Raw genomic sequence first — 25,009 nt, 5'->3', positions numbered from 1 at the left:
AGCACCTGAGCTGTTCTCTCACAGATATTCTACCACTAGGGCACTCTCAAGTGCCACAATATGGGCTTCTCATGCAGGATTATAGCCCCAGTGATTCCTTAAATTCCCCTTCACTATGGAGTTGTGTAACAGCCTAGGGCAGGGTAGGAAGAACTGGCTCTAAGTGACATGGGCGGCTTTCCTGTGTATGCTCAGGACCAAACAGCAGGGATAAGGGGCAGAGAGGACCCAGGAAGCCTGGCTTTAGCACTTGAGCTCTATTAGCAAATTGAAGACCTGGGTCAAATTCAAGACCTTGAAAGAAGAACCACCAACACTCTTACGATTATCACTTATTATTTGCCAGGCTCTGGCTGAGCACTCCCCTTCCCCTAGCTCACATTCACAGTGATCCTACGACGTGGGTACTCCAGATATAACTCCATTTTACTGAAGCCCGGAAGTTACCAACCTTTCCAAGGGCACTCACTTGGTAGGTGGCTGGGCTAACTCAAACTGGATGACTAACTCCAAAGTCGACATTCTACCACCCAATATGCTATTTCTTCCTCCAGAGGAAAACAAAATCGGAGTAAACCCAAGAGACACGGGTTCAAGTCTCAGCCTTGCTTTGAACTGACTGTGATCTTGAGCAACTCTATTTCCTTTCTGGGCCTGAAGTACCTAACCTGTAAATCAGTGGTTTAGATTCAATGACTTCTGGGGTCCCTTTCAGCTCTAAATACTCCTTCTCCTCTGAAAGGAGAGAAAGGAAATCCAAGCCCCTGAGGGCACAGCAATGGGAACAGAGTTGATAAACGGGCATTGGTCAGGGTAAGCCTGGCTCCCTAAAGCCCAGTATTCTCAGGAACTCACTACAGCAGCCCATCTATGGGCAAATGCAAACCCACTGTTAGCACAGGTATAAAAATGGCTGAATTCAGCTGAAGGGAGGTAGCTCTGATGGGAAGGAAACCTTGTGCACGTAGCTATCTCTGGAAAAGCCCACAGAGCCAAGCTGCAGAGAGGCTGGTGGCAGGCAGCCTAGATGTGGACCTAGAAGTCCCACCACATGGGTGCTTTCCCTGGTGGAGGTGGGGATTCCCGTATGGAAGCCTATCCCCCTACCGGGGCCGCCTCCTCTTTCCAGCTAAACGGCTGCAGCAGCGCAAGCAGGCTGGGGCTCTTGGCTTAAGCATGGACTCAGCCTAGGCCAGTCCATCAGCAATTGTGATCTTCCGAGGAACCGAAACGCATTCCAGATAATCTGGCCTTCTGAAAGGTCAGAGAAATCCCATACACTGGAGCTGCTCCCTACCCCTTAAGGATGACAGCTGATAACTGTCCTAGACATACACTTCAGGAAAGACTCTGAAGTCTGCTCCCTTTGTACTCCAGGAACCTTGCCCCAAAGGATCAGACAGGAAACCCCAAATCATCTATTCTTAACCTAAGAGGTTCTGCCACGTGGCAAAAGCAATCTTTCAAAAGCAAAAATCTGACCATGCCACTCCCTCACTTAAAATCTTCAAAAGCTCCCTACTGCCTTCCAGTTAAAATGAGAATTTATACTACAGCCACAGGGAGTTACTCAGTTCTCTGAACCTCATGGCCTTTCCTCAACCAAGACAGCTCTCTTTCCAGACCTTTTCTCAGATAAGTCCTACCTGTCCTTCCCATTTCAGGTTAGCCACTGCTTCCTCCAGAAGGACTTCTCTGACCTAGACTGAACTGGGTGCTCCCTGCTGCACTCCCAAAGAATCCCACAGCTTTCTTACACAGCACTTTCCATTATGGATTGTGAGTGTGTGTGTTCTTTGTCAACACAGATTTTTATTATTCACTGTGGTATTCCTCTATGCCAGACTCAAAATGTGAATGATGCTGTTAAAAGTACGAGATTCATTCATTCATTCATTAAATGTTCACTGAGCTGCCTACTATGTGCCAGGCATGCTTAGGTGCTGGGGATAAAGCAGTGGTCAAACACCAAAGACCCTCATCCAATGGTGATAAAAGCTAAGAAGAGGGCTTCCCTGATGGCGCAATGGTTGAGAGTCTGCCTGCCGATGCAGGGGACACGGGTTCGTGCCCCAGTCCAGGAAGATCCCACATGCCACGGAGTGGCTAGGCCCGTGAGCCATGGCCGCTGAGCCTGCGCGTCCGGAGCCTGTGCTCCGCAACGGGAGAGGCCACAACAGTTGAGAGACCCGCATACTGCCAAAAAATAAATAAATAAATAAAGCTAAGAAGAAAAATGAAGCAGGGTAAAGGGATGGGGATAGACAGTATGGGGTGCAGGCTTGCTATTTAATATAGGGTGGTCTGGGAAGGCCTCTCCATCTCAATGAATGGAACAGGAACCTGAAGAAAGTGAGGGTGTGGCCCATGTGGCTATCTGGGGGAAGAGCATCGCAGAACAAAAGCCCTGAAGCAGGAAGGTGCACAACATGCTCCAGGAAAAGCAAGGACCAATGTTGTTGGAAGGGGAAAGTGGTAAAAGATGAAGTCAGAGCTGAGGGTCAGGGCAAGGGGACGTCTGGGGAGCCAGATCAAGAAGAAACTCTAAGGACTCTGAATTTTACTCCGCTATAGAAGCCATGAGAGGACTTTAAGCAGGAGTGACAGGAGACCAGTTCAGAGGTTCCTACAACCTCCTAGCTGAGCAGTAATGGTATGTGGACCAGGCTGGCAGCCAAGGAGGTGGTAAAAAGAAAGCATTTAGCTTTGGTCACAGTTTTTTGGAGCCAAAAGGATGTAATGGTAAATTAGATGGAAGGTGACAGAGAAATAGAGGTGCCAAGAATGACCCCAAGGTTTTTAGTCTGAGCAATTAGAAGGACAGAGCTGCTTATTAATCTCTCCTGAGTCTCACTTTCCTCATCTGTGAAGTGGGGATAAAAAGAGCACCTGCTGAGCAGGTTACACAGGATAATTGCAATATCACTATTACTTACAGTGGGGTTCTCAGGAGCTTCAATAAGCTAGGGTATGTGGAAAGGAGAGCAAAAACCAGAGCTCAGGCGGACCATGCATCCAGATGGCTCCTGGCAACTGTGGGACTGAATTCAGTTCCTCTGAAAAGCTTAGAACTTCATTTTAAAGGAAGGAAGAGAAAAGGCTACCTGGAGTTGCTGGAATGTATGTTCAGACGGTAAGGTGGTTACCACAACAAGCTTGGAGAGTTATTACAAAGTATCCTGTACACAGGCCTCCGATGGAGGGGCCATCTGGGTTTACCAATAATACCTCAGATTGACGTGGTAAAGCCCCTCACTGTATGTCAGATTTATGTGGCCGGATTTACAAAATTCATCAGAAAAGCCCACATACCTCACCTTCCACACCGGCTTTGCCAGTCCAAAGGCGCAGTCAAAGGAAAAGTGCCACATCAAGACTGTCCCTCTGATTCTGGGAAAGTCCCTCATGGAGATACCGTAGGCTATCTGCCACGAAAAATTGGCCAGTTGGCCCTGGTAACTATTACATAGCACTGCTTGACAATGAAGTTAACTCCAGATTATCCAACCTCACTTAGGAAAGGCATGGATAACCCCTCAGAATGGGTAATTACCTCAAACTACATATACAGTTGACCCTCAATAACGCGGGGTTAGGGCGCCAACCCCCAGCTCAGTGGAAAATCCATGTGTAACTTTATAGGTTGTGCGGGCTATCTGCTGTTCCTCCCTATCTGCGGTTCTGCATGAGCATGGACTCAACCAACAGTGGAGAGTGTAGGACTGAAGTATTTATGGAAAACAATCCACACGAGTGGACCCATGCACTCGTGTTGTTCAAGGGTCAACTGAACCTGGCTTTGGAATGCATCTTCTGGAAGCTAAACCACTTACATCTATCTGTGTGGGACATTTTAAGTCATGAACTGGGCTACCCCACAACGAGGTATCAATTTGATCCTCAAAACAACCTCAGCATAGGGGTTACTCCCATTCTGGGAACAAGAAAACCAGCATGTTCTGATTTAAATCCCATCACCTACCCCTTTGCTCCTTCACCTCGCTGTTTCCTGTGCTTTCATAGCCAGTTATCAAAACTTATTTTCTTTCACAAACCCCCAGCAGGAAAACTGTCCTCTCTCCTGGCCACTCCCTTAGATCACTCTGGACCAGCCAGGGAGGTTTGCGAGCCCTCTGGAGGCCCCAACACCCTCATTACCCCCTTTTAGGTTGTCTGGGATTTTGCAAACAGGGGCACTCCCATCTGCCAAGCTCTGCATGTTAAAGAGGTTTTTGTGGTTTCAGGTCCACTGCTCCGCCTCCTCTCTCTGCCCGACTCCCAAAGAGAGGGAAAGAGTGCTGAGTAACAGCTCTAAAATACTTACTCTAGCCTAGGTCCCACTGCAGACAGGGGCTGGGTCAGCCAAGAAAATCCCCCCTCCACTCCGCCCCCCAACTCTGGGAGGTTCAGAGTTCAGGACTGCTGAGACTGCCCCCTACCTGCCAAGGGCCTAGGACCACCTCCAAAGCACCTCTCCCTCCCTAACAGGCACTCATTTCCCGGTTAGGGTAAAACTCAAACTCCCTGCCCAGAACAGGGGGCAGGCAGCTGAAGGTTCCTGGAGAAGGCCTCCTTCCCTTCTCCCCTTCAGAGGGTGTCCTAATTGCGTGCTTTCTTCACAAGAGAAGAAAGTGATCTGAACTACAGGAAAAGAGCATCAAGCCCTCGTTTACCAAGCCCAACCTAACAGTTATTTGCCAGAGGTGTACAATATAACCAGCTATGGAGTTTAAAACAAACAAAAAACAACCATAATGCCATTATCACCCTTGACAAATAATTCCTTAATATAATCTAAACTGATCAGTTATCCTCAATTGGCACCAAAATTTCTTCTTATAGCCTGTTTGTTCGAATCAGGATTCAAACAAGATCCACACAAGGCATCTGACTAACGTCTCAACTCTTCATCCATAACAGTTCCCTCTTTTTAAAATGTTTATTTTTTTAACTGAACATGATGTACAATATTATATGTTACAGATAGATAATACAGTGAGTCATGATTTTTAAAGGTTCTACTCCATTTATAGTTATTATAAAATATTGGCTATATTCCCTGTGTTGTACAATACATCCTTGTAGCTTATTTTATACATAGTAGTTTATACCTCTTAACCCCCTACCCCAATATTGCCCCTCCCTCCTTCCCTCTCTCCCCACTGGTAACCACTAGTTTGTTCTCTATATCTGTGAATCTGTTTCTTTTTGTTATGTTCACTAGTTTGTTGTATTTTTTTGAACGCCACTTATTTATTGACAAGATAATCTGTCTTGTAGAATTTCTCACATTCAGAAATTGGATAACTGCTACCTCATGGTCAATCAATGCGTTCCTCTAACCTCACAGACCTATGGTTCTATTAGGTGTGGGTTCAATTTTTATTTGGTGGAGGCAATTTTTATAGACAGCACTGTGTACTTTCTATTACCACATTCATTGTAAGGCACTTAATGCCTGGTTGCTACACAGGTTGCTCTGATATGAACCCCCAAGCAATTGGCTCAGGTTCCTGAAACCAGAAGAGTATCTCCAGCACTCACAGAACCTGGATTCAAAACTGGAGTTCTTAACCACTATGGCAGATACGAATATACACATTTAAAAAGCTTTGCTTTGTAAAAATTGTGAATTACTGTTGTACACCTGAAACTTACATAATAATAATAATAATAAAAGGCTCTGCTTTGGTTTCTTTTGTGGGGAAGGGGTTTATCGGAGAAACAGTGTTTTTGATACTAAAAAAATTTTGAAGACATATTCCAATTCCCTCATTTTACAGATGAAGAAACACAGGTACAGAGAAAGTATGGGGGTTGCTAGTGTCCACAATGCTGGACACAAGCAGAATTACAAGTGAAATGAACACTACTAACAATGGTGATCATTTATTATAGCTAGCACTTATTAGATGCTCTGTACCTGGCATTAAGCTAAAGGTTATGCTAAACATCTTGATTTTCACGACCCTATGAAATAGTTACTACCATTACTCCCATTTTGAGGATGAAGGAACAATGGTTTAGAGAGGCTGAGTAATTTGCCCAAGATTGCACACCAAGTTAGAAGCAAAGCTGGGACTCAAAATTACAGACTGTGTAATTCCACCCAGTCCACTTCTAGTGGTGAGGAAGGAAGGAGCCAGGGTCTGAAGTAGCTCTGACACCGTGAGGTCTTCATGCAACGAAGACTGACTGATCCACATGGATGCCCCACAGAGTACAACCAGTTGTGGCGTTGGTGGGGGAGGGAAGATGGGAAAGGGCCCAAACCCAGGAAGAAAACTGAGACTGGGAGTGGAGGTTTATTTGGGGCCAGTTCAGTGTGGTGGCAGATTCCTGGGGTTGCCATGGGTTAGCTGGGATTATAATCCTTTTTTATTTTGTGTCACCAGTTAGCTGCACTTCAAAGAGACACAGAAAAAAATGATGCCCAGAATATAAATATTCAAGTCTCAGGCCCTGCCCCCGACTTTCCTCTAAAGAGAAATGAAGAAAAAGATCACAGTACTGGTGTTTTCTTACTACACAAAGTTAGAAGTGTCAGACAATCAACCCACTGATTCCCTGCTAGGGTTGCTGGAAGCTTGTGGGGATGATATGCTCTCAAGTCTCTACCTACTACATGTACACCAGCCACAGCAAATTTTTAGTTCAGTTAGGCTCGCCTTTCCCCATAGCCCTGAGAGCACATGAACACTCCGCCAAAAAGTAATCTTTACGAAAGGCAAATAAATTAAAACTTATTTTTAAAACATTCATCGTAACACATTCCAAAGAAAAAACAGCCAATTACTTGGGTCATCAACCTTTAAGATTATCCATACCATGCCCTTCATGTCTGTGGATAAGCAAAAGCCCACTTTTAAGGAGACATATCCCATATGTTTCAGGGAGTACTAATACAATACCAGAAAAGGAAAGTACAACACTCTCCAACCCCCTCATTTTACAGGTGGAGAAAACGGAGACCCAGAAAAAGTCCCAGAAAATCCCACAGTTTCAGTCTCCCAGACATGGTACAACAGAAAACACATGCCAGGCACCAAGCTAAATACTTCACACATATCATCACAGTGAATGCTCACAATGGCCCCATGAGGCAGATAAATAATTTAATTTCTAGAATACAAATGGAGAGGCTGAGGCACAGAATGGTTAAGTATCCTGCAGGAGGCACAGCTAAGCAAGTGGTTGAGCTGGCATTTGAACCCATGCAGTTTTGATCCCAGAACCTTTGCTATGTATCACTTCTTTTTTTTAAAAAAAAATTTATTTATTTATTTTTGGCTGTGTTGGGTCTTCGTTTCTGTGCGAGGGCTTTCTCCAGTTGCGGCGAGCGGAGGCCACTCTTCATCGCGGTGCGCGGGCCTCTCACTGTCACGGCCTCTCCCGTTGTGGAGCACAGGCTCCAGACGCGCAGGCTCAGTAGTTGTGGCTCACGGGCTTAGTTGCTCCGCGGCATGTGGGATCTTCCCAGACCAGGGCTCGAACCCGTGTCCCCTGCACTGGCAGGCAGATTCTTAACCACTGCGCCACCAGGGAAGCCCTCACTTCTTTAACTAAGACATCTTGCCTCTCTCATACTTAAAAAGTTGTGGCTAAGATAAGGAAAAAATATTTAATGTTTTCAAAATATTCTAGGGGAAGAAAATACAAAAAACCAAAATGCAAATCCCAAGATTTAAAACTACTAAGACACAGAAGCTTAAACCAGACCAGAGAACCCCGCAAGAAAGGGGGGATATAGCAAAACATCTTTTATTACTAGTTACTGCATGTGTCCCTTAAAGAACTAAAATACTAGCATCTGAGCCAAAAGGAGAGCTAAAAATAGGCATTTGCAGCAAGCTTTGGAAAGCTTTTGGCTTGCTTATGAGGCACCCAAAACATATGCATCACGGAACACAAAATTTCCCAAGACCACACTGTCATTCCATTGTGTCTCATTTAAACTTGTCCAAGCTGTAAATAAAATCAGGGCTGGAAAAGGGCCTTAGTGATCCACGTAAACTTCAAAGAAAGTGCCACCATCTACCCTGACCACAAAATTCTCCCTCAAAAAGCATCCAAGCCCTAACAACTGGCTTAAACAGAAAAGCTACTGAATTCAGAGTTTGTCTGTCAAAGACTATTCTGCAAGTTCAAAACCAATGAGTAGACAAGACACTTTCTTACCTAACAAGAACAGAGTAAATCTACCGGACTCAGAATTTTGCTGTGGGCACTTAAAGCAAGTTGGCTTTTCTAAGAACTCAGAGGTAAAGGCGAGATGCCAGCCAAGCTGTCCTCTTCCAACGATCAATAACCCCAGTGATGCACCCTATCAAGGGCCCCTGGACTTGCACAAAATGCCAGCTCAAGCACCCAATACCACCTGATGTCATGCTGATGTAAAACCCACAAGGTAGGTTCACCATTAGCTAAGCAGCAGCAGCCAGAGTGAGTAGCCCCATTTAAACTTCTGAGGAGTGCTCTCTCCTGGGCATGATTATACCTCCTTGAGTTTAAAGAGGGGGGAAGGACCAAAGAGTGTCTTAAAGTTGCTATTCCTCCCTCTGTGGGTGGATCAGGAGGGATTTGCAAGAAAATGGAGGTTTCAGCACTGCCCTTTGCATAAGAGGGTTCTGGAAGGAACGGGGGGGAGGGGAGGAGGGCAAAAGGAAGAGAACACGGTTTGAGGTACTATTAGTAAACGCCAAATGTCCCCTCCTCCAAATGAAGCAACCTTAAAAGAAATAAAAATTACAACATGCCATTTTCAGAATTCGCTGTTCTGGTTCCCCTAGAACTACAAGGGATTCTATTCCCTTGAATGTAAAGGCATTAAGCTTCCCTTTCCCCATTTTGATGGTTTAAACCAGTCAGCCTCAACCAGCGCTACAGAAGGGGAGGGGTTTTGAAAAACCAATACGGCTATGGCCACAGGCCATCATTCTAGCTCCAAGCGTGTTTTAACACCGAACCACTACAAAAAGACCCTGAACCGAAGAATCCAGCCCCACTGTGCCTATACGCGCCGGCAAAGGGAGCAGGGCGGGCGCGCCCCCTACCAAAGCCGACGATCTATTTTTGGCAAAGGAAGGCCGAGCCGAACCTCCATATTCTGCACCGCCTCTCTCCCCCCAGCGCCACTGACAACGCTCTGCGGGGACTTCCCACCTTCCCCAAGGGGCCGGGTCCAAAAGGACCCAAAGCCGAGAAGGGAGAGGGAGGGCGCGGGGAGCGCCGGTCGGCGGTCACATGCCACTCGCCGCGCGGGGTGGCACCACGTTGTCCCGGCTGCGGAGGAATGCCGGGAAGGAGGAACGCGCACTCACACCCGCGCACACGCACACTCCTGGCCGCGCCGCCCGCCCGCACCCGCCTTCCACCCCGAGCGCCGAGGCGGGCCCCGAACGCCCAGGCCGAGCGGTCGCGAGCAGCCCGCGGGTCGGCGGCGCGGCGCAAGGCGCCCAACTGTCACCCGCCCGCCCTCCCGGCCCTGCCACTCCCTCCCCCGCCGCCACACGCCCCTCGCGTCGCCGCATGCCCCCTTACTCGCCTCACATTTCCCCCTCACTGGATGCCCCGCACGCTCTCCATTCGGCTCCCTCTCAAGACGGAAGGTCCCCAGGATCAGGGAGGGAAAGCACCGAATTCAATGACACTTTGGGTTTCCTCTTCTCCCCATTCTGCCCGTAACCGACCCCTGAACCCATCGCCAATGGCCATTCTACCACCTAATACTATCTACTCGAGAACAAAACCTGTTAACTTTTAAATCCCGAATCTGTGTGGTCGGTATGAACTCATTGCCGGGCGTTTTGCTGCCTATGACATATACTTATTAAACATTTACAACATGGGGACGATCGCAACACTACCAAAATGAGAAGCATGGGGCGGAGTGGTAAGAGGGGGCTTCCCCAGGAAGGTTCAGGCTGGAAACCGTCTCTTACACTAACATGCGGTAGGGGGAGAGAGCCTTTTTCACCGAAACCAGCGCCCACCCTCTCCCCGCGAGGTAGGCCCGGACCACGCCGTTGCCCACTAACCGCTGCGGCCCAGGCAGTGGCCGCAGCCTCCCGGAGGCCGGGCCCTCTGGCAGGGGCAGGTTCCTGAGTGTGCTGGGGGACAGGGCACGGCGACCCGAATGAGCCAGGAGATAATAAAAAACAAAAACTCCGAGTCACCACGACCAGTGGCGGACCCCCGGGCCCTGGAGGCCGCTGGGGGAGGGGACGCCTATGTCCCCGGAAGAGGCCGCGGACCCAGGATACCAAACAGAAAGACCCACCTGGAGGAGACTGTCCATTCACGGTGGCCAGGACCGGCGGCAACGCGTTCTTAGTCCACGGGTTCACCTTGGGCGGAGGGGCCTCCACGAAGTCTCGGCGCCCGGCGCCCGCGGCTCCGGCAGCTCCTCCGCCAGCGGCCGGCTCGCCGCCGCCGCCCTCCTCCCCGTCGCTGACGGCCGGGCCCTCGGCGCCAGGAGGCTGCGGCGGCCGCGGGCTCTCGCGCTCCAGCTGCCCTGTGCCCTCCTTGTGTGGCTTGGCGCAGGGCGGCCGAGGTCTCCGGGCGCCGCCGTCCGGCTCCCCCGCTCCGACGTCGTTCGCCCCGGGCTCGCCCTTGCCCTCGGACGACGGCGGCGGCTTCTTCCTCACCAACCCCCCGTGCTCTTCGGCCTGCAAGAGTGGGGCGCCCCCCGGCAGCAGCGGCTCCACCTGAGTGGCCATCTGCGCGCCCGCCCCCCCAGAGAAGCCGGGCGCGCCCGAGGCTGCCTCCCCCGCCTCGAACTTGGCTCTCCGAGCGCCCGCGACGCCTTCCTCCGGGGCGCTGGGCCCCAGTCCCGGCGGAGAAGGGTCGGGGTTCACGCTAGGCGCGGCCCCCCTCCGGGTCGGATGCAGCCGCCGTAGATCCAAGGCCCGCTGGCCGGGCGGGGGGGGGGACGAAGGCCCCCCACTATGCGGTCCAGGCCTCCTCGGCGCGCGTCCCCCCCCGCCCGTTCCTCGCAAGGCGTCCCCACCCCGAGCCTGGCAGGCTTCTCGTCCCGTCCCTCCCTCCCCCCCGCCGCCGGGGCGGCCCGGGCTTCCCGGCTCGGGGGCTGCAGCAATATGGACGGACGGGGGAGAGGCGCGGCGAGCCGAGCTGACCACGCGATCCGCGGCAGGCGGCGGGCGGGCGCGCGCCTCGCGACGCAGCGGGCAAGGGGAGGGGAAGGCGCAACGAGGCCGCGCCCGCCGGAGCGGGCAGTGGGCGACGGGAGGGCGAAGGCGGCGGGAGCGCGCGCGCAGGGCCTCGCAGCCCCGCCCCTTGCCCCGCCCCTCGCCTCCGATTCCTCGGCGCACCTCGGGGCTGGTGGGTGAGGGGTACTCAGACCTGACGGGGGCGAGCACGTGCCTGATGCAATTCGGGAGCGGGCGGGGGCAGCGAGCCGGGCAGGAGAGAAGGGATGGTAAAGAGGGGGAAGTGTCTTAAAGAGCCAGCGCGTGAGAGCGGCCGCAGGTGGAGCACATGGGAGTGGGCCACGCGGCCGGCCGGGCCTGCTCGCGCTCTTTAGGTTGGCTGCTCCAGATTCCGAGAAAGGAGCCATTAATGTCACCCTCCACTTACAGGATGATGGAGGTGGGTGCTAACGGCTCCCTGGCGTCCCGTGGGCCTGCCCCTTGCAGGCCCCGCCTGAGTGACCTTGGGCCAGCCGGCCTCACCTCCGCGGACTGTGCTCGGCTCCTCCCAGGCGGCCCCGGCCGGGACACTGCCCGGAGTTGGTTTCGACGCCCGGCCTGGAAGGCGGGCCCTTAACCCTTGGGGGCATTGGGCGCCTACGAAAATGAACGGGGAATTACCAACAGACCCCAACCAGGCCAAGCTCCGAAACCGAGTATTTATGGGCAGAAAATTTTTTTCTCAAGTGGATTTCATTTACGAGGCTTGCTTGGGGCGGAGACGAAGAAATAAATGCCCGATTGGGACTCTGGAGAGAGATTTTATCCTGACCCTGGTTCTGCCCCTTACCAACTCTGCAGCAGCTGGGCCTCAGTTTCCCTAGTGTAAAATGAAGGAATGGTGTATGACAGGAGTTTCAAATTTTAGTACACATTCAATTAAATAAATATTTACTGTAGGGGTTCTAGGAAACAGGGTTTGGAAATAAACCAGACTTATAAGGACCCTATCCTCATGTAATTTACATTCTAAGGTGGAGAAAGAGACAGTAAAACAACTTAAGTGATAAACAAGTGCTTGTCTCACAGGTTAGCCTAGATCAGCTACTTTGGATGATGAGGGAAAACCTTGAATGCAGATTCCAAAGCATTTGGAATCAGGCATGTCTGGGATTGGACCCAGAAATCTGCATGTCTAGCAAGACCCCTTGGGTGCTTGTGGTCCCACACTTCACTTGGAGAAGTCCTGGCCTCTGGCTGGCTGTGATCCCACCTGCTTAAGACATAACAGCCTAAAGTGTTAGCCATCTCCAAAAGAAGGATTAGAACACCCGTCCTGCTGGATAGAGGACAAAGCTTATTAAAAGGCTTCCTGAAACTGCCCCCAAGGGGTGAGGCCAGTTGTAGGGTTGCTGTAACAAGGACTACTGGGGGAGGGGTGCTCCTGGGCACAGCCAGGCAATCTGATGTTTAATCCCAACTCTTCCCTGACATGGCCTCCACACCTTGGCCAGCTTGCAGCATTTCCTTGGGCCCTCCCTTCCCTGGTGGAAAAATGGGGGTAAATTAAGCTTGACTTGCTTCTACCGTCTCAGCTTTTGTGAGGAGTCAAGTGAGACAATGTCAGTCAAAATGCTGTGTATGTTATACTGAGGCCACTGCTTCAAAAGAGATACCAAGGAAGCTAATGATTAAAGGGATCTTGATGAATTAAAGCAGGATTCTTCATAATTACATTATATATACACTTAATCAGAAGGTAAATTATTGTACATTGTCACCAGAATGCACTATTTTTTATTTTATTTATTGATAAATATTTCCTGAAGAGGATCCACATTAGAAACTCTCTGAACTTTTTAAAAGGGGACATAATGGTCATTGTTGGTCATTCTTTTCTACATTCCTTTTATTTTTTATTTTATTTTTTGGGCTGCGTTGGGTCTTTGTTGCTGTGCATGGGCTTTCTCTAGTTGCGACGAGCGGGGGCAACTCTTCGTTGCGGTGCGCAGGCTTCTCATTTCGGTGGCTTCTCTTGTTGCGGAGCGCAGGCTTCAGTAGTTGTGGTGCACGGGCTCAGTAGTTGTGGCTCGCGGGCTTAGTTGCTCCACGGCATGTGCGATCTTCCCGGACTAGGGATCAAAACTGTGTCCCCTGCATTGGCAAGCGAATTCTTAACCACTGCGCCACCAGGGAAGTCATTCTATATTCCTATAATTGGAGGTAGAGGGGAGAAGTGCCCCCATACACTTTGTGAGGGGACCAGGGCTCTGTGTGGACAAGTAACTTGTTCATGCTACCCAGTATTCAGTCTGAGCTGAACGAGCACCACCTGGCCCTGTGTGCAGGCTGGAGGGGCACTGAGATCTTCACACCCTGGGCCTGCCGTGCCCCAGAGAGGGGCTCCTAAACACTCATGTGCCATTTTACAGATGGGCGAACTAGGGCCAGAGAATGTAAGAGAAGGTAACCTGCATGAGACCACATCTTAAACTGAGGCTGTTAGAGTGGAAAAATGAATCTTAATGATTACTCAGTCCCCTTGTTTTTCAGGAAACTGAAGTTCAGAGAAGTCAAGTTCCTTAACCAAGGTCACACAGCTAGTCCATGGCAGAGTCAGGTCTCACACCTGAATCTCCTGATCCTAAATCCAGTAGCTTTTTCTACTGGAAATGATGGAATTGCAATTTGAATTCAGTTTTTTAAAAATTAATTAATTAATTGATTGATTTTTGGCTGCATTGGGTCTTTGTTGCTACACGCGGGCTTTCTCTAGTTGCAGTGAGTGGGGGCTACTCTTTGTTGCAGTGCGCGGGCTTCTCACTGCAGTGGCTTCTCTTATTGTGGAGCATGGGTTTCAGTAGTTGTGGCACGCAGGTTCAGTAGTTGTGGCTTGCGGGCTCTAGAGCACAGGCTCTGTAGTTGTGGTGCATGGGCTTAGTTGCTCCGCGGCATGTGGGATCTTCCCAGACCAGGGCTCGAACCCGTGTCCCCTGCACTGGCAGGGGGATTCTTAGCCATTGCACCACCAGGGAAGTCCAGTTCTTGTTTTTTTAATTCCTGACCTGCTGTGGCATTCTATATGCATGTGTTCAGTTCTAAATACTACTAATGACCAAATTGTTCAGAGTAGCTACTTTTATTAAGTAACTACTACATGCTAAGTTCTATGAGAAATACTTGACATACATTATCTCATTTAATCCTCACATTAACCCAATGAGATAGGTATTAATTTTTTCCACAAATATCTATTGTGTCCCTACTATGTGCCAGCCATTGGAGCTGTTATTATCTTTGTTTACAAATGAAAACAACTGAAGTTCAGAAAAAGAAAGTAAGGTGGGTGCCTAGGGTCCCAGGCAGCAGCTAACTCCCAGGCCTGTTTTTACCTCCCATACCACACTGTAAGGCTGCCCCTCTTCCCTCCATTGCCATATCCACAGGTATTTATGAACTCATCAAATACATAGGACTGGGTAACATACTAAAAAAGTTGAATCCTGTCTCTCCAAAAGGTAATTTCTAATTGGGGGGAACCAAGTAATTAAGCAATAGGTGACCTCAAGCCAAAAAAGAAGAAGTTAAACAAGATATGCTTTAGGCAGAAAGCAACACGGATCAGACTAACTTTTTTTTTTTTTTAGCCACGCCGCACAGCTTACAGGATCTTGGTTCCCCGACCAGGGATTGAACCCAGGCCCATGGCACTGAAAGCACCAAGCCCTAACCACTGGACCACCAGGGAATTCCCAGGATCAGACCAGCTTGTGCTGTGCCCATGGCTTCAACACATCCTAGGCTTAAAACTCACAGACACACAGAGAGAGAAAATCAAACTTAAAAAATAAAAATTATAAAGTGGGTCCAGGGACTTCCCTGGTGGCACAGTGGTTAAGACTCTGCACTCCCAATGCAGGGAGCCTGGGTTTGATCCCTGGTCAGGGAACTAGATCCCACATGCATGCCACAACTAAGAGTTCACATGCCACAACTAAGGAGCCCACGTGCTGCAACTAAGGAGTCCGTGTGCCGCAACTAAGAAGCCCTCAAGCCGCAACTAAGGAGCCCACCTGCCGCAACTAAGACCCAGTGCAACCAAACAAATAAATAAATAAATATTTAAAAATAAATAGGGACTTCCCTGTTAGCACAGTGGCTGAGAATCCGCCTGCCAATGCAGGGGACACGGGTTCAATCCCTGGTCCGGGAAGATCCCACATGCCGTGGAGCAACTAAGCCTGTGTGCCACAGTTACTGAGCCTGCACTCTAGAGCCCATGCGCAACAACTACTGAGCTCGCGTGCCACAACTACTGAAGCCCGTGTGCCTAGAGCCCGTGCTCTACAACAAGAGAAGCCACCACAATGAGAAGCCCACGCACCGCAATGAAGAGTAGCCCCCGTTCTCCGCAACTAGAGAAAGCCTGCGTGTAGCAACGAAGACCCAGCACAGCCAAAAATAAATAAATAAATAATAAATTTAAATTAAAAAAAGAAAAGGAAACGTTTGCTTTAAAATAAATAAATGAAGTGGGTCCAAATACCTATTTATAATTATGTGCTTGTTTGCCCCTGGTGCTGACAACTTCCTAAAGAGATACAAGGAGGCTGAATGAGGGACTAGAGACAGAAGACCTGGTTTATAACCCGGTCCCGTCTCTGGCTTTGCTGAATGAGTTGGGGCAGCCTCCTGAGCCTTCCTGGGCTTCCATTTCTCTGTTCACAAAACAGGAAGCGTAATACCTGCCCATTGAGCTTATGGGTGTAAAGAAAGATACAGTTTCCCTGAAACTATTTTTCTGGGAGGAACACATGTAAAAGGGGGATGGTTCCTTTATCTGTGCTTGTTACCTGTGCTTGGTTGGAAGGAAAATTTAACATACTTGGACATTCACTTTTATTCCTCTTTGAGTTTGATTTTCCAAAGAAACTTTTGTTTCTGGAAGAACTTGGGCCGTATCACTTATCTTCTTCTGATACCAGGGGCTTCTGGGCTTGAGGCCTCTTTATACCAACATGGAAGAGCGGGTGGAGAGGTGAGGGGCATTGGCCAAACAGGGAGGGGCACTGGCCAAACAAACAGTATCAGCTAGAGAGTGTTTTCCAAAACCTGAAGACTTATGGCACATGCCAAGAAATTTACTTCAGTTCACAAGAGCCTAGATCTCCTCTTGTCAAATAGATGCAAAAAGCAATAGTTCACATGTAAGGGGGCTAAGGAGTAGGGGAGGGTACTGACTGTTCCCATGATACACGGTTAACCCTCAGGGCAACCCTTTTCTGTAAGTGTGATTATCCCCATTTTACAGATGAGGAAGTAGGCTCAGAGGCCGCCCAAGCCACCCCACGAGGCTGGTAAAAGAGGAGGACAGATTTGCAAAGAAGGTCTGACAGAAAATCAACTTTTAATACGTTCATCACTGAGTTCAAGACAGGCACCATCCCACGACTCTTTCCACTCCATTCCACCTACACAGCCTATTCCCCCAGCCCCACTCCCCTCCCTGGTATTCCTGCACTGTCTCAAGTGGTCTCCTGATGTGCTTCCCCACCAACTAAATTCTCCTCCCTGCCATGCAGCCTACCACACTGCCTGAGCCAATTCTCTGGCTCTTTGATTGACGGGCCCTGCCTCTGCTTAAAATCTCCGCGTGCACATCCCTACCTGTCCTACTGCCTTTAGCCACACAGGCCTACGCTCCAGCAACAGTGGACCACTCACTCTTTGTTTTATTCTTTCTTTCGACAAATATTTATTAAGCATATATAATGTGCCAGCTACTGTCCAGGCCCTGGACATGGAGAGGAGGGCAAGACACACATTCCCTGCCTTTAGGAAGCTCCCATCTAATCCCCTGTGGGTCCCATGCTTTCCTGCCTCAAGTCATGTTATTTCTCTCACTCTAACATAGCTGTGAGGTCCTGAGCGTGAATCCCAGCTTGACCACCTTGTGACCTCGGGAAAATATCCATCCTCTCTCTAAGCCTCAGTTTCCCCATCTGTCAATTGGAGATGATGCTACTACTTTCCTCACAGAGCTTCAGTGAGCCTTAAATGAGAGAATGTGTGTAATTTAAAAGCACAATGCCTGACACATAGTATATGCTAAGTAAATATTACCTTTCATTGCTTTAATTATTGCCAATGATGGCTTTCCATTTCCACTTGTCCAGAATTCTACTGGTCCTTCAAGGCTCAGCACAAAATGCCAACTTCACAAAAATCTTATTTAATCTCCATAGTTCGAATAGATTTCTCCCCTCTCTTAACTCCTAGTGACAATTTCCCTAAAGCATTTACTACTTTCTGTCTTCAATTATGATTACTTATAAATATGCCTCATCCTCCATCTAGATTATAATATATTTCTTGAGGGCAAGGATTATACCCCATTCTTCTTAGTGTTGCTTGTAGTAACCATCAGTGCTGCCTTTACACAGCTAGCCCCCAGTATGTTTTCTGGACAAAGGAATGATTGAATGAACGATGCAGGATCACTCCTGATCACATCAATGTGTTGGTAACCAAAGCAACACTGTCAAGGGCCAAACGCTAAATTTTACATATTTATCTATATATAAACACTTAATATATATGTACTTAATGTATAATGTATATAATAAATATATTTATTATATATAATAAATATAAATTATAGATATACTTTCAAATGATAAGATATAGGGCTTCCCTGGTGGCGCAGTGGTTGAGAGTCCGCCTGCCGATGCAGGGGACACGGGTTCATGCCCCGGTCCGGGAGGATCCCACATGCCGCGGAGCGGCTGTGCCCGTGAGCCATGGCCGCTGAGCCTGCGCGTCCAGAGCCTGTTGCTCCGCAGCGGGAGAGGCCGCAGCAGTGAGAGGCCCGTGTACCGCAAAAAATAAATAAATAAATAAATAAAAAATGATAAGATATAATACGAAACGGGCTAACTTTTGCAAGTAGAAAAAAAAATTTAAGTCTAGCAAAGCAAAACCCACATATAAGCTCACAACCCAGAGGCAATCATAGGCAAGTTGGTGTATTCTAGTCTGTTTTGTTTGTATTTTACATAATTGAGATCATACTGCCCATTCAACAGCTTTATTTTTTGCTTTTTCTCCCCCTTAACATTGTATTATGAGTATTGTCTCCACATCGTGGCAAATCCCCTCCACATAGTCAGTGAGGTGTCATCTATTGAGCACCTATGGTATGCCTTACCTCACAGTAGCCCACCTTCTATTTGTACCACACTGCATTTCCCAAAGGGCTTTCACGGAGAGAGGACAGATGTGAATGTCCCCAGTTGGCAGCTGAAGAACTGAGCCCCACAGAAGTTCAGTGACTTGCTCCAGGATTCTGGGGCAGCAGAATCAAGATCAGAGCCCAGGTCTCTCCCCTCCCATTCCAGACCCCTGCATCACACCACAGGAAACAGAGATAGCACACATTGAAAATGCAGAACTCTCATAGCCAAACGAAGGTAACCATGTTTAAACATTCCAGGGTCAAGAAACATCCAAGTTCATGGGGGCAGGTGGGAATCAGCAGTCAAAATGAAGGCAGAAGGCAATTTTCTTGGCAACATGATCATAACTGAGCTCCAGGACAGAAGGGCCCTGAGCTAGGGACTGGAGTAGAACCAAGAAAGGGCAAGATAGGATGGGAGGGGAGTTTGGGGGAGAATGGCTACATGTATATGTATGGCTGAGTTGCTTTGCTGTGCACCTGAAACCATCACAACATTGTTAATCAGCTTTACCCCAATATAAAATAAAAAGTTAAAAAAAACAAAAAGAAAAAAGAAAGGGCAAGACATGTTTTTTGCCCTGGGGAACAAAACTCCCCATACCAGCACACTGTTCTCTTCACAGACCACTTGCTTGTCCTTTACATATGGCACAGAAAAAAGGGCAAAGGGTTTGGGGTCAAAGAATTGGGCTGAAGCTCAGGTTTGTCCACTTCCAAGCTGTGTGATATCAGGCAAGTTACTTCACTTCTCTGAGCTTCAGTGTCTCCATCTATAACACGGTGAAAAGGGAAATACTTGCTTGATAAAATTCAGAGAACATTAAATGAGCCAGTATTTGTGTAAGGGTGTTATAGTCCCAGCTGTGCCACCCACCACCTCTGTAACCTTGGGCAAGTTCTTTCACCTCTCTTTGCCTCAGTTTTGTCATCTGTAAAATGGAGATGATAACAGCACCTACCTCTTAGGGTTATTGTGGGGACTAAGTAAGTTAGTACTTGTAAAATGCTTAGAACAGTGCCTGACAAATAGTAAGTGCTGAATAAATGTCTGTCATTATTAAAAAGGCTAGTGGTCACTGGCATAGAGTCAAGGCAACCATTCTTCAAATTTCATGAAGAAAGCAGAGCCAGTGTTACGCTAATTATAGATAAGGAAACGGGGGCTCAGAAAGATTAGGTATTTATCTGACTCACACTGCTAGTTGGTGGCTGCTCCAGGACTTCTAAAGATTCTAAATGCAATGCCTTCTCCTCCAGATAACATTCTAGCTGTTGCAAGCTGCCAGCCCGCTGGCCAATGTCAGCCCACAGCATGTTTTGTTTGGCCCACACAGTATTGGTTTTTTTTTAATTGAGTTTAACTGTGATTAGATGGGCCCAGCACACACACTAGTGAGCCTCAGGTCCCAGCCTCCTCTGGTGTTTGTTACTCCCAGCCACCTACCCTTATTTAGATCTCTGCACAGGCTGATGCCATGCCAGTCACTAAATACATGGTACAGACAAGTTCAGGAGACTAAAGGGGAGGCAGAGAGGAGCACAGGCCAGAGGGACCGGGAAAAGGCAGTTAGGGAAGACTTCTTGGAGGTGGCTGTACTTGAGTTAGGACTTAAAATTGGAGAGTGGGGATTGTTTAGATTAAAAGGGAGGGTAGGAGGTAAGGCAGATTGATTTGGCATTTGGCGACCTTCAGGGATGTTTATGAGTTTCCCCGCCAAGACTTCCTCAGGCCTTTTCCTTGGTTGAGAAGAGGAAAGAAATGAGTTGCCCTTTATCGCAGATGAGGCCATGTGACTCAAGGAGGTCACATTGTCAAGGTTTGATGATTGGATTACTGATCTGTGTCATCATCCTTGAAGGCTCACTGCACTGCTCAAGGCACCAGGAAGGAGGTGTGGTCACAGGAGCCAAAGTACGAACTACGGCCTAACTATGGCCATCTAGAACTAAACTTCTTTCCATCCGAGCAGTCTTGATGGTAGTTTCTAACATTTCACACCTCTGTGGCAAAGAAGATGAGTGCTGGTCACAGAAACAAAATAGGGAAAGGCTGTGGCAAACTAATGGAGCTGCCTGACTGCCTGACTCAGTGACAGTCACTGGATCAGAGAGGTTTGCCAATTCCCACAGGGTCCCACAGCACTTGAGTCTCTGGATCTGTGACACATGGTAGGAATAGGGAACTTCAAATAACGTTGAGTGGCCTAATTACCTCATGTGGGTAAAGTGCGTAGAGATCACCAAAGACAAGGTTTAGCCGGGCTCATTTTGCACTGATAGCATTGCCTGCCGTGTTTTCTGCAAGCCTCCAGGGTGACAGGGCTCCCAAGGAGCCCCTCCACCGGGAAAAGCAGGAAATGTTACCGCACATCTGCCACTCCCGTGCATAAAACCCTCCAATGGCTTCAGAGTGCAACAGAAATAAAGTCCAGACCTCTCATCTCGGCCCACAAGACCCTGTGTGCTCCAGACTCCATCCACCTCAAATTTCCCCTCTGTGCTCCTCTCCCCTGCCCTTGCCCTGTGCCAGCTCCTCAAACGCCGGGAACTCATCCCTGCCTGGGGGCACCGCCTGGAACACATCCTTCCAACACACGCACACAAACAGCATGCACTCCTCATCCTTCAAGCCTCAGCTTAAATGGCCCCTTCCCAGAGAGACCTCCCTTGATCGACTTGGCTGAAGTACTTCATGTGCTTCATAGCACAGATCACAATCTCTGCTTTTTCCCATTTCCTCCACTAACATGTAAACTGTGAGCCTGGAGCTCATGGCTATTCTGTTCACCCTTAGTATTCCCAGTCACAAGCACAGTGCTTGGCACAGCAGACACTTAATATTTTGCTGAAGGAATGCTGTGTGGTCTCTGACAAGTTGCTTCCCCTCTCTGGGCCTCAGTATCCCTACATGTGAAATGCAGTGGCTGGATAAGGGGCTGCTGAGGGCCCTTGGCGCTCTGACTGTGGTTCTATGACTAACGTCTGGGCCTTGGGCCCAGGAGTGAGCCTGGCGTGCTGCATCTCCATAGCACTGGACGCTCGTGCTGATTTAATCAGGTGGCAGACACCCTGTAATCTAGTGCTCTGCTGTCCCTCCTCCCTAGTCCCTGGGCTGGAGACCATGCTGTCAGATTTCCAGGATGATCCATGCACAGCCACCTGTTCTCCCAACTCACTTATCCCAGTGTCCACGAGGAGGGGATGGTTGGCAGGCAGGACGGGCTGGGAGAGCATGTTCAAGCCAGAAGCTTGAGAGCCAGGAGGACTTGTCAATGTCATGAACTGAAAGATTGGGATCTGTGAGAGATTTCGTCAAACCCTACACTCTCTGGTTAGAAGGGACCTTCCAGGACAACTGACCAGCCCTCTGCCTAAACCCTACCTGCCCTAAACAGTGCTCAGTAATGATCACCATCACCTTGATTCCACTCGAAGTGCCCAGAATAAAGGCCTCGCGCCCTCTCAGAGCTGCTCATCTTGTCAATCAACAGCTTTGTCAAATCAAAGCTCTTTACTCAGCAGCACAATGAAACAGGAGGCAGTGCAGCGTGGGGGCGAAGGGCCAGGGCTCTGAGCCAGGTGGCCTGGGCAGAATCTCAGCTCCACAACCTCCTTGCTTTGTGAGCTTGAGCAAGCCAGGAGCCCTCTTGGTGCCTCCATTTCCTCTTCTGTAAAACAGACAGAACACTCGTTGGGCTGTTGGGAGAACTACAAGCGTTAATACCTAGTGGGAAGGCCATAAACGTTTGTTACTGTGAACTGCCACCTATGAATGCCCTTCTTGGTTTTGTTATTGTTTTTAGTTCTCCTTGGACTCTGTTCTCAGGGTTGGTTGATTTGTTTGCAAAAGAGTGGGGCACAGCCCAAAAACACAGGGCTGGGAAATCAGAGGGGTGTGCTCGTTGGTGACTCTAAGAACATTCACTTCATCCTTCCTGGCCTCAGGATCCTCACCTGAAAAAAGGGGAGGGATAATCCCTGTCCTGCTTTCTGTCATAGAACCGATGTACAGAACAAATAAGAAATAGACAAGAAGGCTTTGAAAAGTGAAAAATGCTATCTATAATGGGAGGGATTCATCTTATGTTGTCAGAGAAGCCCTTTCCTCTTTCAGCAAGGCACATTAGATTCCAAACAGCAAAAGAGCTAAACTCAACCTATTTGGCAAACAGGGTGTTTTGGGTACTGGTGAAGTTGAAGCTAATCCTTTCAGAATCCTCTTTTATTAATGTACCAGAGCAAACAAATTTGAGAAGGGTTTACTTACAGGCATTTGATACATTCCTACAAGATGTAGGGCTTGGTGTGGCTGATTTCTGCCATCTTTGTTTATTGTTATAGTTATTGTTTCTTCAGTTTCTCTTCTTCAGCAATTTGATTGGCAGGATCCAGGTGATGCACATTCACTTTTGCAAATATCAGCAGGACACAGTAGCTCTGCATAATGTCAGGAATCTTGTGTGACCTTTGTTCAATACCTGTTATGCCATGTGGACCCAGGGACAGCCTCTTCACTGAACAGATCAGAAACCAAGGCCTAGAGAGGCGAGGGCACAGGCCCAAAGTCACACAGCTGGTTAATGTGAGGCTTGACTTGGTAACCAGGTCTCTTGACTCCAAACTCCATTCTCTTTCCAACAGCTCTGTGGACTCTTGCAATTCCTCTAAATTAGCTGACTGTGTATCAAAATCTTGTAATTCATAGGGGTTTATGTTTGTCAAAGCTCATTGCACTGTAAACTTAAAATCTGTACACTAAAAAAAAAAAGCAAAAATGAGAAAATCTGTACAGTATATTGTTGTAAATTTAACACAATTTTTTTGGTTTTTGGCCACGCTGCGTGGCAGGCGGAATCTTAGTTCCCCAACCAGGGATCGAACCCGTGCCCCCTTCAGTGGAATCGCAGAGTCTTAACAACTGGACCACCAGGGAGGTCCCAAACACAATTTTTAAAAATGATAAAATGGTATGGCGGAGTCCTATATCATGAGGGGATCAATGTCTAAGGTCAGCATTTATGGCAAAAAAAAAAAAAATGTATAATATAAAGGGCTCAAGAAAAGCCTTTAGAAAGGTAGCACATAGGAGCCAGCATGGTCTCTCAGACATGGTTTCTTTGGGCATTTTAACAGCCGACTGTTTCTTCAAAGGGTCCAGATTAGATGCTGACTGGCATATAGGGGTCAGGTTGTGAGAAAAAGAATGTGTCTCTACAATAGGGTGATATTCAGTGTGGTGAGATGCATACGTGGGAACCAAGTCTGCAAAGGGAATGACAGCTTGTAGTATCTCACCTTAGACACACACACACACACACACACACAGGCGCTCGCATGCACGCACATGCAAACCTCCCCCCACCCACCCCAGCAGGTTCCTGGATCAGGTTAACCAAGGGCCTGAAGCCAGAGACAAAGATCTGAGGGTTCCTGGGACCCAGTGTGTGAGTGAAGTAGGGGAATTTCAGGGCCTCTGCCAGGGAGGGCTGAGGGGAAGGGGTTGGAACCAGGCTGGAAAGTTGGAACAATGGAAAACACCTCATTCAAGAGGAGAGGGCAGGGATGGGAACCAGAGAAGGAGGAGGAGATTAAAGGCTTGGAGGAGATCAAAGAGAGAGACACTGGGAAGTTCGGTTTTTGAGAAGGAGAAAGCAAGTATCAAGGGCTGACCTGCTGCAACATCACAAAACTAGGAACTGTCCTTCGATAAGTAAATACCCTAAAATTTAGAGTGATGGGAGGCTCATCTAAAAGCAGAATATGTTTGATGAGATTAAATTTTATAAGCTTCCGAAAGGCTGTTAGTCACTTATACATAAAAAGGAAGATTCCACATTTCTCAGTATCAAAAGGGTTTGCTCTTTTGAGGATTTTAAGCATTCCCCCTAGGATTGTGTTAAAACAATATATACGGGGCTTCCCTGGTGGCGCAGTGGTTGAGATTCCGCCTGCCGATGCAGGGGACACGGGTTCGTGCCCCGGTCCGGGAAGATCCCACATGCCGCAGAGCGGCTGGGCCCGTGAGCCATGGCCGCTGAGCCTGCGCATCCAGAGCCTGTGCTCCGCAACGGGAGAGACCACAACAGTGAGAGGCCCGCGTACCACAAAAAAAAAACAAAAAAAAACCAGTATATATGTTCACCTCATACCAATTATGATGGCTACTATCAAAAAAGAAAAAGAGGATGGTCACCTTATCTTTGATAAAGGAGGCAGGAACGTACATTGGAGAAAGAACAGCCTCTTCAATAAGTGGTGCTGGGAAAACTGGACAGGTACATGTAAAAGTATCAGATTAGATCACTCCCTAACACCATACACAAAAATAAGCTCAAAATGGATTAAAGACCTAAATGTAAGGCCAGACACTATCAAACTCTTAGAGGAAAACATAGGCAGAACACTCTGTGACATAAATCACAGCAAGATCCTTTCTGACCCACCCCCTAGAGTAATGGAAATAAAAACAAAAATAAACAAATGGGACCTAATGAAACTTCAAAGCTTTTGCACAGCAAAGGAAACCATAAACAAGACCCAAAGACAAGCCTCAGAATGGGAGAAAATATTTGCAAATGAAGCAACTGACAAAGGATTAAATCTCCAAAATTTACAAGCAGCTCAT

General features: G+C 48.4%; 1 protein-coding gene and 1 long non-coding RNA gene across 6 annotated transcripts in view; both read right to left on the bottom strand.

Moving 5' to 3' along the window:
• The window catches only part of LARP1 (La ribonucleoprotein 1, translational regulator), a 54,588-nt gene extending 43,396 nt beyond the window's left edge, over window positions 1–11,192 (bottom strand). For 2 of the 5 annotated variants that reach the window (XM_022590215.3, XM_089909601.1), the window contains exon 1: window positions 10,280–11,182. In XM_022590215.3, the coding sequence (XP_022445923.1) occupies window positions 10,280–10,718 (439 nt within the window). In that variant the 5' untranslated portion in view covers window positions 10,719–11,182. Of the gene's footprint in view, window positions 1–10,279 lie in introns of all 5 variants that reach the window. The other 3 variants (XM_089909604.1, XM_089909602.1, XM_089909603.1) reach the window with 3 other exon arrangements.
• A 165-nt stretch (window positions 11,193–11,357) lies between these two features.
• LOC111183146 (uncharacterized) overlaps window positions 11,358–25,009 on the bottom strand; it is a 42,507-nt gene continuing 28,855 nt past the window's right edge. Inside the window, exon 3 of the long non-coding RNA XR_002646922.3 lies at window positions 11,358–23,139. This is a non-coding gene — a long non-coding RNA (uncharacterized LOC111183146). The remainder of the gene's footprint in view (window positions 23,140–25,009) is intronic.

Source organism: Delphinapterus leucas, chromosome 3 (genome assembly GCF_059928025.1).
Source record: "Delphinapterus leucas isolate spDelLeu-1000000601 "Yukka" chromosome 3, BTC_Dleu_Yukka2, whole genome shotgun sequence".
In the NCBI taxonomy this organism is placed as follows: domain Eukaryota; kingdom Metazoa; phylum Chordata; class Mammalia; order Artiodactyla; family Monodontidae; genus Delphinapterus; species Delphinapterus leucas.
The sequence above is the reverse complement of the archived record's forward strand: the minus strand, read 5'-3'. Positions and strand labels throughout refer to the sequence as shown.